Raw genomic sequence first — 18,239 nt, 5'->3', positions numbered from 1 at the left:
CAAAACCAGGATTCTGAGGGAGCAGACCTCATGTTTAGTAGACATGTGGCCTGGTTAATTTAAATATGTGCAAGCCTACCTAATAGTTCTGCCTTCCTGATATCTTGGGAATATTTTTTCCCTTATGGCAATTTCCTATTCTGTTCCTCCTCAACGACTCTGCAGGTGGGAGGGATCTTTTTGCTACTTCTAGATCTCCCTCCTTATCAAGTTCCTGCTGAAAATGGGATCACTGATGCATTTCAGGCAGTGGCAGAATTGGCTGGCAAAAAAAGAGTTTAATCGTGTGATGAGCAACAACCTCCCTGATCTCAGATTCTTCATTTGTAAAAGAGTCAGACTAGATCATCAATCTTAGGTTATATAATCCCAACCCTGGTGCTTTCCATGAAAGCCACAGAAAACTGCAGGAGGAGTCACCATAGAGAGCACCTTCACGCATCAAGCATGAGGGGCAGCCTCAAGAAAGGAGACACCACCATGGAGAGAAAGCAACATATGTAGCTTCTTCAGAAAGCACCATGGAGAGCAACCTCACCCAGAAACATGAGACAGGGAAGGCATCACCATGGAGAGCAGCATCATGGAGATTCTGGAGAAGGCACCATGAAGAGCAACTTTGAGGCAGAGGAAGCAACACCATGGAGAGCAGCTTCATCAGCAACATCCTGTCTAATGCTAAGTTTACCTGCAGGATAGGAGGAGACTCCATGGAGAACAACCTCACCCATAAACGTGAGGCAAAGCTGCATAGGAAGCAAATGGTGGAGAGGAACTATTAATGAAGCACTACAAAGAGCAACGTTTGTTTCTACTTGCAAGAAGCAACTTGGAGCTGTAATAAGTGAAGACAAATTTGCCGATTTGGAGAGTCTGAGAATGTTTACAGAACCTAAGCTCTAGAGCTGGAAGAGACGTCAGAGCCCATGTCATCCAAACTCTCCTTCTCTCAATTAGAAAATTGTCATTTGAAGATTAGGTAGATTGAGAGATTCTATAGATTATAAGTACCGCAGCCAAGATTTGAACTCCTCAAATACTGTTTTTTCCTCCACAGTAATTATTTTTTAGGTTTTTACAAGGCGACGGGGTTAAGTGACTTGCCCAAGGCTTCACAGCTAGGTAATTATTAAGTGTCTGAGGTCAAATTTGAACTCAGGTCCTCCTGACTCCAGAGCGGGTGCTCTATCCACTGTGCCACCTAGCAGCTCCTCCTCTGCAGTAAATTGAATGGGAAGAGAGTGAAAGAAAGAAGTATGTATTAAACATCTACTATGTGCCAGTCAGTGTAAAAAGCACTTTTTACAAACATTATCTCATTTGGTCTTTGGGAACATATTCCATATTGGAAGATGTCTCTTTTTCCAATTTTTTTTTTAATTTTAGTTCTTTATTTTCCCCTTCATTCCTTTAATAAAACTCCTTTTTAGTTTTTTTCAAATTGTGTCCAGGTGTCTACATGACAGATGGCATCTATGAGTCAGAGCAGTAGGAAGTCCCTTCAAGGGAAGTCCCTCCGGCTCTGAGCACTCTTCCAATCTGGTTGGAGATGTGTTTGAACCTTGGCCTCTGGGGGCTGGAGTGACTGTCAGTTCTGAAGCTTCTTTTTACTTCTTCCTGCCAACCTTGTCCATGTCCATTCTGCAAGCTAAACACTCACGCCAGTCTAAACAGCTTCCCTCCTAGTAGTTATCTGTACAGGGAGGGTTGGTCTATGTAAACTGTGTCAGCTCAAGGCAGAGGGATCCATTGTGGATTGCCTGGCCAGGTCAGCATAAACATTCCTGAGGCAAGCTTGATCCTGACCCTGTTGGGATGACTTGAGCTGTGCATCTTGTGGACTGGTCAAGCAACGATTTAAGAGAAGGGTTCTTCCTTCAATGTGTTCCTTTAGGAGAAAAAAGCCTAGTATCCATGGGTTGGGATTTTCATTGGGCAAAAATCATGGAAAACCTTATCAAAGTCAGGGAACTCAAAGAAGCTGCTCATTGTCTCCACTGGATCAAATCAGTCACCATTTATCCAGTGCCACCTCCTATGTGCCAGGCATTCTGTTCTCAAAACTGCCTCAAAGATCACAGTGTTTCTACTGTCAATATGGGGCATCCCAACTGCTTCTGCCTTCTGGTAACTTTGTGATTGGTAGGCCACCCACCCATTGATTTGCATAAGCCAACAAGGGGAAAAAGTTAAGTCAGGCCCTATGCTAAAACACTATGTTGTTTGAGAGAGAAGCTAGAAAGTGATCTTTTTTCCCTGGAAACTAAAAGGTTTTACCTTCAATGCCTACCCATGGACCATTGAACTGGCCAAGTCAACTCCACTATGTCTCACATGTCTATCCCATTATCCACTCCCCAGGCCACCTCTCACTGAAGTCATAATCACCTCACACCATGGCTAATTGGAGTTTCAACTACTCTCCCTTTTTTAGCCTATACCCCACACAGCTACCAAAGGCTGATCTACCCATTTCTCTCCCTTACTCATGAAGCCCCTGTGGTTCCCTATTACCTCTAAGAGAATATAAAATCCTGTTTACTTTGGAAGTCCTTGATAGTCTGGTGCCAGCTGGCCCCTTCACACAGTGTACAAGATATGCCATATGCCACAGCTGTTCCTTTGCCCAGGTACTAAAACTCACCCAGACCTGAAACACACTCCCTCCTCACCTCTCCCTCTTAGACTACTTGTTCCAACTCCTGGACAAGACCAAGTCCCTTGGCTGACCCAGCCATCACTGCCATGGACATGATTTGGGTTTTATTTTGTGAATATTTGAACATACACACACATCTCCCCGAGTAGAATGGAAGCTCCTTGAGCACATGCCTGTTTTGTTTTGGTCATTGAGTCCTCAATGACTGGACTACAGGAAGCATTTATTAGGTTCTGGTTCCATGAATATACTGATCCCAATCCTGCCCTTGAGCCCTAACCTCAATTGCAAATGGCATGGGCTATTCACCATCCCAAAGGCACATGAAGCTTGAATGGTCTCCATCATTCATTAAGAAGTGAGCTCTGAGGGTGGCTAGGTGGTGCAGTGGATAGAGCACCAGCCCTTGAGTCAGGAGTACCTAAGTTCAAATCCAGCCTCAGACACTTAATAATTAACTAGCTGTGTGGCCTTGGGCAAGCCACTTAACCCCATTTGCCTTGCAAAAACCTAAAAAAATAAAAGTAAAACTAAAAGAAGTGAGCTCTGCCTGCACACTGGAACTATGAAAGAGATGGGGAATAGCATTTAGAAACTAAAACTCTAAACTTAAAAAAATCTGTATTATTCTCATCCCCTTTTCAAATCAGAAGAAAGTTATTTCCCTTTCTTCCAACATCCCACCTCCAAGATAAGCACTTGGTAAGTCAAATGATGAAAGAGTCCTAGACACAATTTGAGATGGCCTCACTCAGTTCTCTCAGCCTCTCCTTTCTGCAGGGTATGAACCATGAGGCTCCACTTGCTGCCAGGGTCTTCATTTGAGATGAAGTAGTCTGCTTGCCTCTGCTTGACCTTGAGGCTTAAGGAGCCCACTCCCTCACAGCACCATCTGTGCTGCACCTGTAACACTCCAATTGTGAGAATTCCATTTGAGATTCCTCTCCAGGAGATGGCAAAGGAGAAAATAATAGATGGCTTTCAGTGAGCTATCACCTTGTTCACTGATTAGAAAGTAGATCCTTCTCCCTGGAAGCATGGCCACTCTTGAATTCTCATTTGGCCTCATTGGTTCTGCTTCCATTCCACAATTACCCCTTTCCTGAAGAGAGAGCTTCTGCATCAGAGGGGGTAGAGTAGTCAGGAAAGTCACACAGAGTGCCATGCAGGGAGGGTTTCTCTTTTGTATAGAATAACAGTTTTCCCCATTCTTGTCAAGGCTGACACTGTTGACCCAAAGAAAATAAAGGGAAAAGCAGGTGTTTTTCTTACAAAACATCATGAAGAAAATGTATGTGTGCCCAATTTCTCCTACTGAGTAGTACAGCCTTTATAAAATTGCCTCTCTGAGATTGAGCACCATCTTACCAGATGGTTGATCTGGAACATGTCCCACTGCAGCATGGCAACCACTCCTCCCACATCAACAAATGCATATATTGAGAGGATACTGTGGGCAAGACCCTGGCAAAGCCCTGGCTGATTCCCTACCATGCTCTTAGCATAATTTATCAAGAAAATTAAGCATATCATTGAGCACCTACTTCTATAAAAGACCATGATTCAAATCCTCTAAATATCACCACCTCATTCTCATATCCCTTGTTCCAATTCCTGAGGGAAAGGGGACACCTCTTGCTAACACTAAACCATCTACTTGCACCCCCAAACCCCTGTCTCCTCAAAGAGCTTGCTCCCTTGAGCACTTTTCCCTTTAATCTTCAGTCCTTCCTTATCCATTGGCTTTCTTCCTGATGCATGCAAACATACCCAAATGTTCCCTACCATTAAAAAAAAAAGAAGCCCTCAACCCTGACTTCCCCCTCAAACTTTAATCCTCTATCTCTTCTCTTTTTACAAACTCCTAGGAAAAAAGCAGTCTCCTCTACTGTCTCCATTTTCCTATCTCCCATTCACTTCTCAACCTTTTACAGCCTGACATGTTACTTTCCCACTCTACTGAAACTTTTCATCAAGATCTGATTATTAAAACATTGATTAATAAATCTGATGATCTTTCTTCAAGCAGTCTTTCCGATCTGTCTATAATATTGGATCCGCTTGATCACCCCCACTCTGGCACCTCCAGGGTACTTTCCATTTCCTTCATTCCCCTGAATATTCTCTCTTACCTATGTCTCTGTTACTCATGTCCTCAGTCTCCTACTCTGTGCCATTGTTCATATCCCCATCTCTAATGTGGAGGATTGTTCCCCAAGCATCCACTTGGGTCTTCTTCTCTCTTTACTTTGTGACTCCTCACTTGGTGACTTGTGGTCATTCCCAAGGTACAGTCAATATATGCTAGCACTGATACACAGATACCAAGGCTTGGTGATTTCCTCAGCAGTTCCCTTTCTGGTACCTCCCTGACTTAGTAAATGAATCCAAGGGAATTAGGTGCACATAGCACATAGTGACTTGCCTAGGGTTGCAAATAAACTCTTGATGATCAAGTTTTTGCCTTTTCTGCTGTCCAATCCAAATTCTGGAAGCTGTTATCTACTGACCTCCAGGGCACTCCCCTTCTTTCCGCAGCAAGTGCTTGGCTCAAAATCTTTCTTTTCTCGGCATTTCCTCTCCTTACACTAAGGGATTTCTTTTTTTTTTCTATTACATAAATATTTTATTTGTTTTCTAGTTATATACAATAGTAGTTTCTACCTATCATTTTTTGAAGGGATTTGAATTTTACAATTTTCCCCCACCCTCCTTTCCCCTCCCCTCCAAAGAAAGTAATCTAACAATCTACATTATTTCCATGCTATGTGAGTGTTTTGAGAGGAAAAACATTTCCTTGAGAAAAAAATATTAGAGATAGCAAAATTATGTAGTACATAAGACAACTTTTTAACAAAAATTGAGGGGGGCAGTTATGTGGCACAGTGAATAGAGCACCAGCCCTGGAGTCAGGAGTACCTGAGTTCAAATCCGGCCTCAGACACTTAATAAATTACCTAGCTGTGTGGCCTTGGGCAAGCCACTTAACCCCATTTGCCTTGCAAAAAAAAAAACTAAAAAAATTGAAGGTTATAGTCTTTGGTCTTTGTTTAAACTCCACAGTTCTTTCTCTGCATACAGATGGTATTGTCCATTGCAGATAGTCCAAAATTGTCCCTGATTGTTGCACTGATGGAACGAGTGAGTCCATCAAGGTTGATCATCACCCCCACGTTGCTGTTAGGGTGTACAGTGTTTTTCTGGTTCTGTTCATCTCACTCAGCATCAGTTCATGCAAATCCCTTCAGGCTTCCCTGAATTCCCATCCCTCCTGGTTTCTAATAGAACAATAGTGTTCCATGACATACATATATCACAGTTTATTAAGCCATTTCCCAATTGATGGACATTCACTCAATTTCCAATTCTTTGCCACCACAAACAGGGCTGCTATGAATATTTTTGTGCAAGTGATTTTTTTTAGGTTTTTTTTTGCAAGGCAAATGGGGTTAAGTGGTTTGCCCAAGGCCACAAAGCTAGATAATTATGAAGTGTCTGAGTCTGGATTTGAACTCAGGTGCTCCTGACTCCAGGGCCGGTGCTCTATCCATAGCACCACCTAGCTTCCCCTTACAAGTGATGTGTTTATCCTTTTTCATCATCTCTTCAGGGTATGGACCCAGTAGTGGTATTGCTGGATCCAAGGGTATGCACATTTTTATTGCCCTTTGGGCATAATTCCAAATTGTTCTCCAGAAAGGTTGGATCAGTTCACAGCTCCACCAACAATGCATTACACTAAGGGATTTCAATAAATATATTGATATTCCTTCCATGTCCCAGTTCTTAAGTTTATTTTACATAAGTTATTCCTCCACTCCCCACAACTACAGAAATTGTCATCACCCACAGATGCACCACTTCCATGTTTAAGAATTTTGAATGTGCCTTTTCTAACCATCATCTATACTGATTTTCCATTTTTACTTTTGCATTCCAATACCAAACTTTGTTCTTCACTAACAGCCCAACTTCCAATATCTTGATTCTTCAGTTTTCTCCCAAATCCCATTCCTCTCTCCTACTACCCTCAGCTGAGAACATTATCCCACATTTTACTGAAAAAATAGAAGTCATTGACTGAGAACTCCCTCTTCTCTATTCTCTTCATCTCAGATAACTCAGATGACCTTTTACTCCTTTCTCTTCCTTCACCTCTGTTTCACACAATGAAGCGGCCCTACTCCATGACAAGGTTAAAGTTTCTACATGTACATGAGAACCATTCTATCTCATCTTCTCTAACAGACTGCTCCCTTAATCTCACTCTCTCACTTATCTTTAGTCTCTAGCTCTCTATTGTCCATGTCACCCCATCTGAAAAAAAAAAACCCTCACATCCATATTTCCTCCATTTTCTATAAAAGGCTCCTCCACTTCTCTTATTCTCTTCATAACTCACTACAATCTAGATTCTGGCTTCATTGAACTAAAACTTTTCTCTCCAAAGTTACTCTTAGTTACCAAATCCAATGATCTTTTCTCAATCCTCTTTCTCTTTGGCCTCTTTGTAGCCTTTGACACTACTGAACACCCTCTTCTTGATACTCTTTTCTCTCTCAGGTATAGGGACACTGCCATCTCTTTGTTCTCCCCTCTCTGACCACTCCTTTTCCCTTTGTTGGGCTTTCATCCAGGTAATACCTACGACATGTGGATGTCCTAGGAGGCTCCATTCTGAACCCTCTTTTCTTCTACTCTATGCTTTTTCACTGGGTGATCTCATCGTCTCCTGGAGATTCAGTTATCTTCTCTATATTGATAATTCTCAATTCTACTTGTCCATTTGGCAACTCCATTTTGGAATTAACTAGTGAGGAGGGAGAACATTCCAGAAATGGGGATCTGCCTCAGTAAAGATATGTCCAGGAAGGGCAGGGAGTTCAGCTTGTTCAAATTATCCAATTGTATAATGGGGAGTAGTGGCTAGTGAAGCTAGAAAAGGAGAGGATGAGAGTTTGTATTTAAGGCTAGAAGTAATAGGGAGCCATGGGAGTTTGCTTATCAGGGAAGTGATGTGGTTAGACTTTTGCTTTAGAAAGATCATTTTACCAGCTTTGTGGCCAGATTGGGTAGATAAAAAGTCAGTCAGTAGTCAGTGATTAAGCACTGGGCTAATTGCTGGAGAATACAAAGAAAGACAAAAGACTCCCTGCCTCTGCTGCAGGATGGCCAAAGACTTGGAAGCTTAGCATGTACAGTGTAAACATTATTTCAACTGATTAGGCAGAGAGAGCCTGAGTCAGCCATTGCGGAGGGAAATTGATTCAACATCTAGTTTGCAATGGACCTGGGGCTAGAATGCCTTCCTCCAGCCCCGTGAAAGATGCTTGGTGCCCTGGGGTAAAACTGTGGGGACCTAGTGATGTATCCCTTGAGGTCCAAGACCTACCAACCTTATGACTTCACTGAGAAGAATCCAAACTGATTATAGTGATGAGCTCAACTTTTTAAAATCATGGAAACACATCACCATGCCTGAAAATATTCCTTGGCCCAGTGCACAGACCACCAACAGATAGAAGAAAGCCTCAGTAGATCTAACAGGAACTATTACATGGTGAGGCTAACCCATTTTCATATGACATCCTGGAATTTGTGATACGCTTTCCTTGTTAGAATCCACTGAAATCTAAGGTCCTTGTGTCAAAATTCCCATTTAGCAGGTGAAAAAAAACCCAGCTCAGGGCTTGGTCTGGGGTTCACACCTTAGAGCAGCTGATACCAAGTCCAATGTCCCTCTTTCATTGCTGCATCTGCCTCCAGGACCAAGGCTTGCAAGCCCCTCATGACTTCAGTTGACTGGTCAGGTGTTCTAGGTCTGGTCTCCCTCAGGAGGTCTAGGGGTTCCAGGTCAGGATTGAAACCACATGCCTCCTGGGAAGACAATGTCACTTTTTACACATGAAAGCTATGAGACATATGGTCTTCCCTTGCCTGTAAAACCACCATGATGGCATGCCTTAGTCACCATGAGGTAGCATCAAGTCCCTCCAGATTGAGAAGCCCCAGCTACTCAGACCTTTGGGTCTTTGATAAATAGGATGTCATGGTAACAACTGAAGCTTGAAGAATGCTCAGTAAGGATCTTACCATCTTGGACCATGTCTGGTGAGGAGCTGATAGCTGATTGGAAACTTTTGCAGAAGCCTCTCCTGGGACAGTGGTCTGTGGCTCATCATTATCATGGACCTGACCTTTTGCCTTTTCTGCAGGCCCACATCTATTCTCTGGGGGCAACCCTGAAAGCCGCCATCGAATATGTGATTGAACCTGAGCTAGAACCAAAGTTCTGTAAGGATCTGGAGGCCCTCCTGGATCAGATGCAGGAGGAGAGTCCTGGCAGCAGACCTGATATTGAGGTAAGCTGAGTGAGGTGTGCCTGCCCTTAAAGGATGCCGCTTCATCCTGGGAGACAGTCAGCAAGCCCATGGTGGGTGATTGCTTTGTGTCGATTACTGAACTAAGATCTGGGGTAACAAGGTAGGCAAAAAGTCCTTGCCCCCTGTTGCGTGAGGGAAGGGTAACATATTAAAGGGGAATGGAAAGAGGGTAGGAGTGGGTGGAAGAGGGAAGGAGAAAGATACCTACTAGGGCATTAGTCTTAAAGTTCAAAGGATGAGAGATGGCTGACCTGAGCCCTACCCCATAATGGAGATCCATGGGAGAAGGGGGTACCAGGGGGAGAGGGAGCAGACATCTAAGTCCCAGTGGTGAGGTCCAGAGTATCAGGCATTACTAGACTAGCCCCTTCCCCAAAAATAGATGTTCTGGGAAGAACTCAAAAAGGAAGCAGGGCCCAGGTTGGAGGGAGGGGGTCCCCGAGGCATGGTGGCTACAAATCTCATGGTGAAGCACAATAACTGTCAGTGGACATGACTCTAAATCATGTCTACCCTGCTCCCTTGGAGTGTAGCCATGTGGCCACACCTGATCTGGCCACATCCCAGGAACTAATTAGAAAAAGCTCCAGGGTCACTGAGTGTCCATTTGTAAATGTCCAGGGGTCGCTCATGCACAGACCTAGTTGTGGAGAGCAAGGATCCTTTCCCATTCTGTCTCTGCCTCTCATTGGTCCCCACTCAATTCTATCAGAAAGGGCCCTTCCTTTTCACCTGCCCCCTGAGCCCCCCTCAGGGCCTGTCATCCCAGTGTGTGGAGGCCCCTTCTTGTGCTTCTGCTCTTCTCCCTTGGCAGGTGGTCAGAAAGAAAGACCTTTCCCTTGTCAGTCCTATGGGTCTTAGAGTCTCCATGACATGAATGTGCCACAGTTTATTTCACCGTTGCCCTGTTGGTGGATGCTTAGGTTGCTTCCAGGTTTTTGCAATTCCCAATAAAGCTGCTATGAAAATCTGTGAGCAGGTAGCCCTTTTTTATACCAATTTCAGGGTATATTCCCAACAGTGGAATGATTGGGTCAAATGATATGGTGATTTTAATACCATCACTGTGTTTCAGTAGAATACAAAAAAAAATGTGATTCTCCTGCCAGTGGAGGAATGTGTCTGCTTCCTCACTATCCTGTTGGAATCTCATTGTTGCTAACTTTGCACAAATTTGATGGGGATCGGGTGGTTCAGCGGCAGCATCTCTTTGATTAAGAGTGAGGATGAACAATAATGGTGAGCGATTTACTATTGAGAATGGTCCATTCATATCCTTTGACCATGTTGTCCATTGTGGGCTGGGAATTACCACTGTTGGCATGCACTGATCGGTCATGAACGATGGACCAGACACCACTCAAAGCCTTCGTTCTATGTCCAATGCTCGCTAGTCCCTCCTCATGTCAGTGAGTGACAACTGGTATTCCTTTCTGGAAAACCTTGCCTGAGGCCCTGGAGTGATGTCACAGCCTAGGAAGCATTAGCCTCTAACTCTATGTCCCCCAGGCTCCCCATCAGCAAGGTTGGAGGTTCTGAGAGCACTTGCCACCATAGTTCATCCAAGCATGTTTCCTGGGTTACTCCCTAAACCCCAAACTTCATCTCAAACCTGATACAATGCTGATACAAGAAAAGGGCTTGTGGGAAATGACTTCCTTCCTCATGCCCTCACACTTAACTAGAGGAACATCAAGACGATGTCCCTCTAATGAAGCTGGGGATTGCCTGCCAGTGTCCCAGGGACCTCCTTTTGAAAGGTCCATTCCTCTCCCCTACAATGGACTTGCTTCAGGTTAGACACAATAAGTCCTGGGACCTTGTCGGGGCAAGAATTCTGTATTAGCACTTCCCAAAGTCAGCAGACTGTTGAGAGGGGTTTAAGACTCTTTTCCTAACCACACATAGTCAGATTTGGCCAGACCTTGACCCAGCCTCTAAGCATCCTTCCCACATTTCCCAGGAGTTGTTGGCATGCGATGATCAAAATAACTTCCATAAGGGTGAAACCCCTGGTATGTCCACTCTGACCATTGCTGTGACTTTTGTCAGCAAAAACATTGCATGATGAGGAAGGCAAGCCGGGAGACATTTCTTTTGTATCTGCCTTGTATCTAGAGTATCATTGCCCTGTGTGAAGGGAAAGTGCAGGCTGCCTCCTCCTGTCAGATCTGTCGGGACTTGTCTGCTGTTGGGAGAAGAGTGCTTTCCATTGAATCATTTGGGACATTTCAAGGTAAAAAAACGTAACCCAAATACCTATCTGAAAAAGAGCCACAATTTATGAGCAAGGGAAATCAAGAGTATGCTGGGAAACCAAGAAGTGAGCCTTGTGGGACAGGAGTTGGATTGGCCTCCTTTCCCAGAGACACATCCTTGAGAGCTCACTGAGGGCTTGTGGGGAAGTCAACCTGAGGATTCTACTGGCTACCTGCTCAGGTATCACTGCCTTTGTTCCCTGGTCTGAAGAAAAAGGCCATGTCTGGGGACAGAGATGTGCAGAGCCCAAAATTCTGCTTACAGCCCTGTCAGACCCTGACTCTGTGACCCTGGGCAAATAACAAACTGTCCCATCCCAAGCTTCATTTTTCCTCCTCTGTGGGTTCTTTTAGGAAAGGGGAAGCATCTTAGGGGGTGAAGAGCAGTAGCCCCAGTAGGGGAGTCACTGAACTCCTTTGTCCAAGTCTCCTTGCCCATCTACTCTGTCTCCCTCTTTTTGTTCCTGTTCTTACCACTGCAGAGTCTGCTGGGGATCACCATCTCCAGAAGGCCCTTCCTTCCAATTGTCTCCCCATCATCCCCACCCTTTCAAGTCCTTCCCTGATCTTTGCCTACAGTCACACCCAGGTGCCTCTCAGTCTTAAAAAAGTCATAGGTCCTTTATATGGCACTTGCTCTTTATAGGACCCTGGGGAGAAACCCATAGTGAAGGGGAAGTGAAGGGGAGGGAGCAACACCTTCCTCCCCAGGAGAAAAGCTTGGAGTCTTTCAGATAGGAAGTCCCAGGATCCGAAGAGCACTCAAACCTCAGGCAGGGCCCCTCTTAGTGTCTCAGTCTTCATATGACTTAGTTATACCCAAAAACATAGAAGACATTTAAAAGAGATTGTTGGAATCCACATGCCACATAACTCTCAGGCGTCTCATAGCCCAAGAGCTTTGACCTCTCTCAATATGGCACTGCATACTGAACATAGTCCCCTGAGAAAGTCATCTTCCTGTGGCCACATTGATGGTTTTTAATGATTTTGATGAGGCTTTCCCCAGCTCCTCTCAGTGCTATCCATTTCCTGACTAGTTAGAGAGAGGCTGGGGCCCTCATAGGGCCATTGGCAGTAGCTGCTGCCCTTCCTCCCTGACTAGGGAGATGAGCAGGCCCAAGAAGTTTGAAGCATGGGGAGAGCTCTTTGGGTGAGAGAGGGGAATTCAGGGAAGCCAGTGTGTCCTTACTCATAGGTGTTCTTGAAGCCAGGTCCAAGGAGAAGAGCGACTGATTGGCTATGGCTGTAACCTCTCACCTGATAACATATGGGAGTGACTGGGCGATGCTGGTCTGCATTGCAATGGCTTACTACCTAACATTGTCATCATTTTTTGGTCATATACAGATGTGAATGAGAGCATGTGGAGGGGGAGGATGGGTCCAAAAAACACGGTACCCAAAATCCAGTCGGATGAGAAGAGGCCAGTCAGTGTTGTACCCACAGTGCCAGACTTGCAAGGTGAGGACAATAGCTCCACACCCCAGAGAAGCCTGCCTCTGAGACCACCAAGTGGGGAGAGGGAGGAACGAGAAAGCTTATCCAAGGAAAAGTTGACCAATTTCTTCTTGGACTCGGGGTATTCCCATGGTGACCTGGACAGGGGTCTTCTGAAGAAAAGTCGCCTGAGAAAAATCCAGACTTTCCCACGGCTCCTAATGGAAGCCCCAGAATCCAACAATTTCTGTATGTCTTTGACAAGTGGGGGGTCTCTGACTAGGAAAAATCAACTGCCTGCATCAGAATTATTTCCTCCAGATTACCGAAAGATCTTTCCAGAGGGGAAAAACTGTTCTTTCCCCATAAAGGCCCAGCCTAAGCACCGACTCAGGTCTGAACGCTCTGCTGACTCTCATGGGGAGAAATCACTGCCTCTTCCACAGCAGCAAATCACTGACACTGGAAGTGGTGGGGATAGTGATGGCGGCAATGGTGGTCCTGGGCAGGACAACACTCGACTGGGGTCTAGGCCTGGAGAAGAAACCCCTGCTGGGACAGAAATATCCAAGACCTCAGGAAGACCAAGCAAAAATGTAATGTTGTCTCTGGACAAGTTGAGTTTAAGAATGAATTCTGGTGAAGAAGGGTGCCCACTAAGTCCCACAAATCCACAGGATCTAAGGGGAAATGTGACAGCAGGCAACCAGGAAAATCATGGGCAAGAAGGCAGGAAGCTGGATGGTGTCAGTGATGAGCAGGTAGGTGGTTACCTGATGATTCTCTCTGTGGTTTTCAGAGATGCTGGGGCAAAGGACAGTGACCTTTTAGAGCCCTCTTCCATGTGTCTGTGAATGTATCTGACTGGATGCCAGTCTGTCTCTTAGTTAGACTACCTTGGCCCCTTTATTCAGGTCAGGAGAAATCCCTCCTCATCTAAAGGTAGCCTCTTAAGACATTTCAGCCCAGGCTCTTTGACACACTGAAAGTGAGGTCTAGTCTGAATCCCTGGGTGAGAAGCCCTTTTGAAAGTTGAGTCATTTCAATTCAGTTGACTCCCAACAGACATTAACTGGGCATCTTCCATGGGCCTGTCCTGTTACAAGAAGAGCAACCCCTGTTCTCAGGGAGCTGACAACTGGCCCAAGTCACCAGGAGAAAAGAGAACCTAAGAAGGTCTCCACCAGCTGGGGGGGGGGGAGCATCAGGCCCTCCGGTCACATACCAGCTCTCTAGGAAAATGGAAAGCTCCAAATCCTTCCAGGGAGCACAGTAAGCTCACAAGACACTTCAAGCCATCCAGCTCACCCTATTAGAGACAACTGGAAACTAATAAGCATTTGAATTCTATGGTTTTATGAACAAGTAGATGACTGGATTTTTAACCAATTTATTCCTCTTTTCCTTTGGACATCATAATGATGATCTCTTTTTGAAAGCTACAGACAGATTAAATTTTGAATTTGTATTTTTATTCATTAGAGAAGAGTTGGCCTTAGTGTCAGGAGGACTTAAGCTCAAGTTCCCACATCAGAGCCATATTGGCTTTGTGACCCTCACCAAGTCCCTATCCTTATTTTTTGTTGTTTTGTTTAGTCATTTTTCAATCCTATCCAATTCTTTCTGATCCCATGTGGAATTTGGCAGAGATCCTAGAATGGTTTACTATTTTTCTCCAGCTTATTTTATAGGTGAGAAAGATCAGGCAAACAAGGGGAAGTGACTTGCTCAGGATCACACAGTTTACAAGTATATGAGATCAGATTTGAACTTACAAAGAAGTCTTCCTGACTCCAGTGTGCTATTTGTATTATGGGATCACCTGGATGCCTCAGAAGAGAGAGCATCATGAAAACAAAGAGTAGACAGTATTAAGGACAAGGACATTGATAACTCCAGAGAAAGTTTCTCCAGTTGAATAATGAGGTTGGCAGCTAGACAACAGAGAATCAAGAAGAAAATGACAGGAAAGAGAGTGGCAGCATCTGTTGTCAATGGTCTTCTTGAAGAGGTTAGCCATAAAAGGAAGGAAAGATCTCAGACAATCTTGATTATACTATATTTGCACAACAAAACCAATGCAACTAAAATTAGAAGAGAAGCAGGAAATTGGGAAAAATCTAAAGACCTAATGCAGCTGAGGAAGAAATAGTTGCTCAGGACCAAATTGCTTTTAAAAATAATGGTTATATATGTAGTAGAGTTTGAAAGATGGTATAAGGGCCTCTTCACATTTTTGTATTTGATTAAATTGATATTCTTGATCATTTGTTCCCCCAGATAAATTTTGTTACTTTTTTAGTTCTGTAAAGTAATTCTTTATTAGTTTGATTGTTATGGTAGAGTAATTAATATTTTTCCAATTATTTAGATCTGTCTTTATTTGAATGAGTAATGAAGCAGTGCAGTGGATTTATATACTTGACTTGGAAACAGAAAGACTCATCTAAAGATGAGTTCAAATCTGGCCTCAGACACTTACTAGCTATGTGACCCTGGGCAAGTCACAGATATCTGTTTGCCTCAGTTTCCTCATCTGTAAAATGAACTGTAGAAGAAAATGGCAATCCATTCCAGTATCTTAGAGTTATAAAATATTAAACAACAAAAATGGCAACAACTTAATTGTGCAAAAAATGTTTTATGATTGTGTTCATAAAGTTCCTATGTGTGACTTGGCAGGCAAACACCCAAGTCTATTATTATTATTATTATTATTATTATTATTATTATAAAATTTTATTTTTATTTCCAAATTCTCTTCCTCCTTTGCCTCTCCCTCACCTGTTGAAAAGACAAGAAATAGGGGCAGCTCGGTGGCATAGTGGATAAAGCACCAGCCCTGGAGTCAGGAGTACCTGGGTTCAAATCCGGTCTCAGACGCTTAATAATTACCTAGCTGTGTGGCCTTGGGCAAGCCACTTAACCCCGTTTGCCTTGCAAAAACCTAAAAACAAACAAACAAAGAAAAGACAAGAAATATGATACCCACTCTCCATATGAAGTCATGCAAAATACACTTCCTCATTAGCCATTTTCTGAGGGAAAAGAAAGAAAGAAATGAAAGCAGAAAAAAGACAAGGGAAGGAGAGAGGGAGGGAAGGGAAAGGAAGAGTAACAGTTCATCATTTCTCTCCATGAAGATGGATAAAATTTTTCTTCATGAGTCTTTTGGAATTGTCATGGATATTAATCAGAATTGCTAAGTATTTCTCAATTGATTATCCTGACAATATTTTTGTTACATCATACCTTGTTCTCCTGATTCTACCATTTCAATTTTCATTAACATGTATCTTCCAAAAGTGTTTCCTAAAACCATCCCCTTCATCATTTCTTATAGCACAATAATATTCCATCACATTCATATACCATAACTTGTTTAGCCATTTCCAACTGACAGACATCCGCTCAGTTTCTAATTGTTTGCCATCACAAAAAAAAAAAAAACTGATTCTTTGGGAATAGTTCCAAATTATTTTCCAGAATGGCTGGATCTGTTCAAGGCTCCATTAATAATGCATTTTTGGGGGCGGCTAGGTGGCATAGTGGATAAAGCACTGGCCTTGGAGTCAGGAGTACCTGGGTTCAAATCTGGTCTCAGACACTTAATAATTACCTAGCTGTGTGGCCTTGGGCAAACCACTTAACCCCATTTGCCTTGAAAAAACCTAAAAAAGCAAAAAGCAAACAAAAAAAATGCATTTTTGTTCAGGTTTTTTTTCAGTCATGTCTGACTCTTCATGATACCCTTTGGGGTTTTCTAGGCAAACACACTGGAGTAGCTTGTCATTTCTTTCTCCATCTAATTTGACAGATGAGGAAGCTAAGGATTTGTGACTTGCCCAGGGTACCACAGCTAGAAAGTGAGGTCAGATTGAATTCAGGTCCTCCTGATCAAATACTCTATCCACTGTGTCACCCAACTACTCAAAAGACAGTAAAACAATTATGTACCACCATGATCTATAAAGGATACATTTTGGATAATCTCAGAAAGAAGGAATTAACATTGGTTTTTCTGTCACCTGTTTTCTTGGCAAAGATACTAAAATAGTTGGCCATTTCCTTTTTTAGTTTATCTTACTGATGAGAAAACTGAGGCAAAAAGGTTGAAATGACTTGCCCAGGATCACACAGCTAGTAAGGTAAGATTTGAACTCAGAAAAATTAGTCTCTCTGACTCCAGGTCCAGCATTGTGCACTATGGTGCCACCTAGCTGCACTATACAGTATATAGCTGCACTATACCGTGCCTTAGTATATTGTCCTACACTCCTCCAGCATTTGTCATTTTCCTTTTCTATCATCTTAGACAAATTGATAGGTATGAGGTGGTACCTCAGAGTTGTTTTAATTGGAACTTCTTTAATTCTCAGTGATTTGGAACCTGTTTTCAAATATCCTTTGAATATTTTATCAATTGGAGAATGATTCTTATTTTCAGAAATTTAACTCAGTTCCCCATATATTTTAGAAATGAAACCTCTATCAGAAAAACTTGTTACAAAATAATTTTAATTTCTTTTTTTCTTCTAATTGTGACTGCATTGGTTTTATTTGTGCAAATAAATTTTAAATTTTACATTATCAAAATTATCCATTTTAGGGGCGGCTAGGTGGCACAGTGGATAAAGCACCGGCCCTGGAGTTAGGAGTACCTGGGTTCAAATCTGGTCTCAGACACTTAATAATTACCTAGCTGTGTGGCCTTGAGCAAGCCACTTAACCCCATTTGCCCTGCAAAAACTTAAAAAAAATTATCCATTTTACTGAAAAGTGTCTATCTCTTGTTTACTCATTAACTCTTCCTTTATCCAGGGTTAATTTTTCATGCTCCCCTAATTTGCTTATGATGTAACCCTTTAGTCTAAATTGTGTACCCTATACTTAGCATATAGTGTACAATGTTGATCTGCATAATTTCTACCAAACGTTTTTGTCAAATGGCATTTTTATCAAATAGCAAGTTCATGCCACAGTAGCTGTAACCTTTGTGTTTATCAAACACTAGACTCTGTGCTCATCTGTTTCTATCTATTGTGTGCTTGATCCATTCCACTGATTAATCTAGTACCAAATTAATTTGTAGTTTGTAGATTTGTAGTTTAAGATCTCATACTTCTAGGTTGCCTTTCCTTTCAGTTTTTTCTCTGCTGACTTCCATGATATCTTGACTTTTTTCCATCCAGATGAATTTTGTTAATTTTTTTCTAGCTCTATAAAGTAATTTTTTAGTAATTTGGTTGGTATGACATGAGTAAGTAAATTAATTTAAGTAGCATTGTCATTCTGATTGCATTGGTTTGACCTTCCCATGAGCAGTTATTTAGAGCTCCAATTATTTAGAGCTCTCTTTATTTACATGAAGTGTTTTGTAATTGTGTTGCTATAGTGCCTGTTTTTGTCTTGGTAAGGAGACTCCCAAATACTTTATACTGTGTGCAGTTATTTTAAATAGAATTTCTCTATCTCTTTCTGTTGTATTTACTGGTAATA

The 18,239-nt window shown here is 42.8% G+C and overlaps 1 protein-coding gene across 2 annotated transcripts in view; it reads left to right on the top strand.

The window, feature by feature from the left end:
* The window catches only part of KNDC1 (kinase non-catalytic C-lobe domain containing 1), an 82,392-nt gene that overhangs the window by 14,022 nt on the left and 50,131 nt on the right, over nt 1-18,239 (top strand). For both annotated transcript variants that reach the window (XM_074232110.1, XM_074232111.1), the window contains exons 4-6: nt 8,875-9,021; nt 11,161-11,278; nt 12,651-13,501. In XM_074232110.1, the coding sequence (XP_074088211.1) occupies nt 8,875-9,021; nt 11,161-11,278; nt 12,651-13,501 (1,116 nt within the window). The remainder of the gene's footprint in view (nt 1-8,874; nt 9,022-11,160; nt 11,279-12,650; nt 13,502-18,239) is intronic.

Source organism: Macrotis lagotis, chromosome 4, assembly GCF_037893015.1.
Source record: "Macrotis lagotis isolate mMagLag1 chromosome 4, bilby.v1.9.chrom.fasta, whole genome shotgun sequence".
NCBI lineage: Eukaryota > Metazoa > Chordata > Mammalia > Peramelemorphia > Peramelidae > Macrotis > Macrotis lagotis.
The sequence above is the reverse complement of the archived record's forward strand: the minus strand, read 5'-3'. Positions and strand labels throughout refer to the sequence as shown.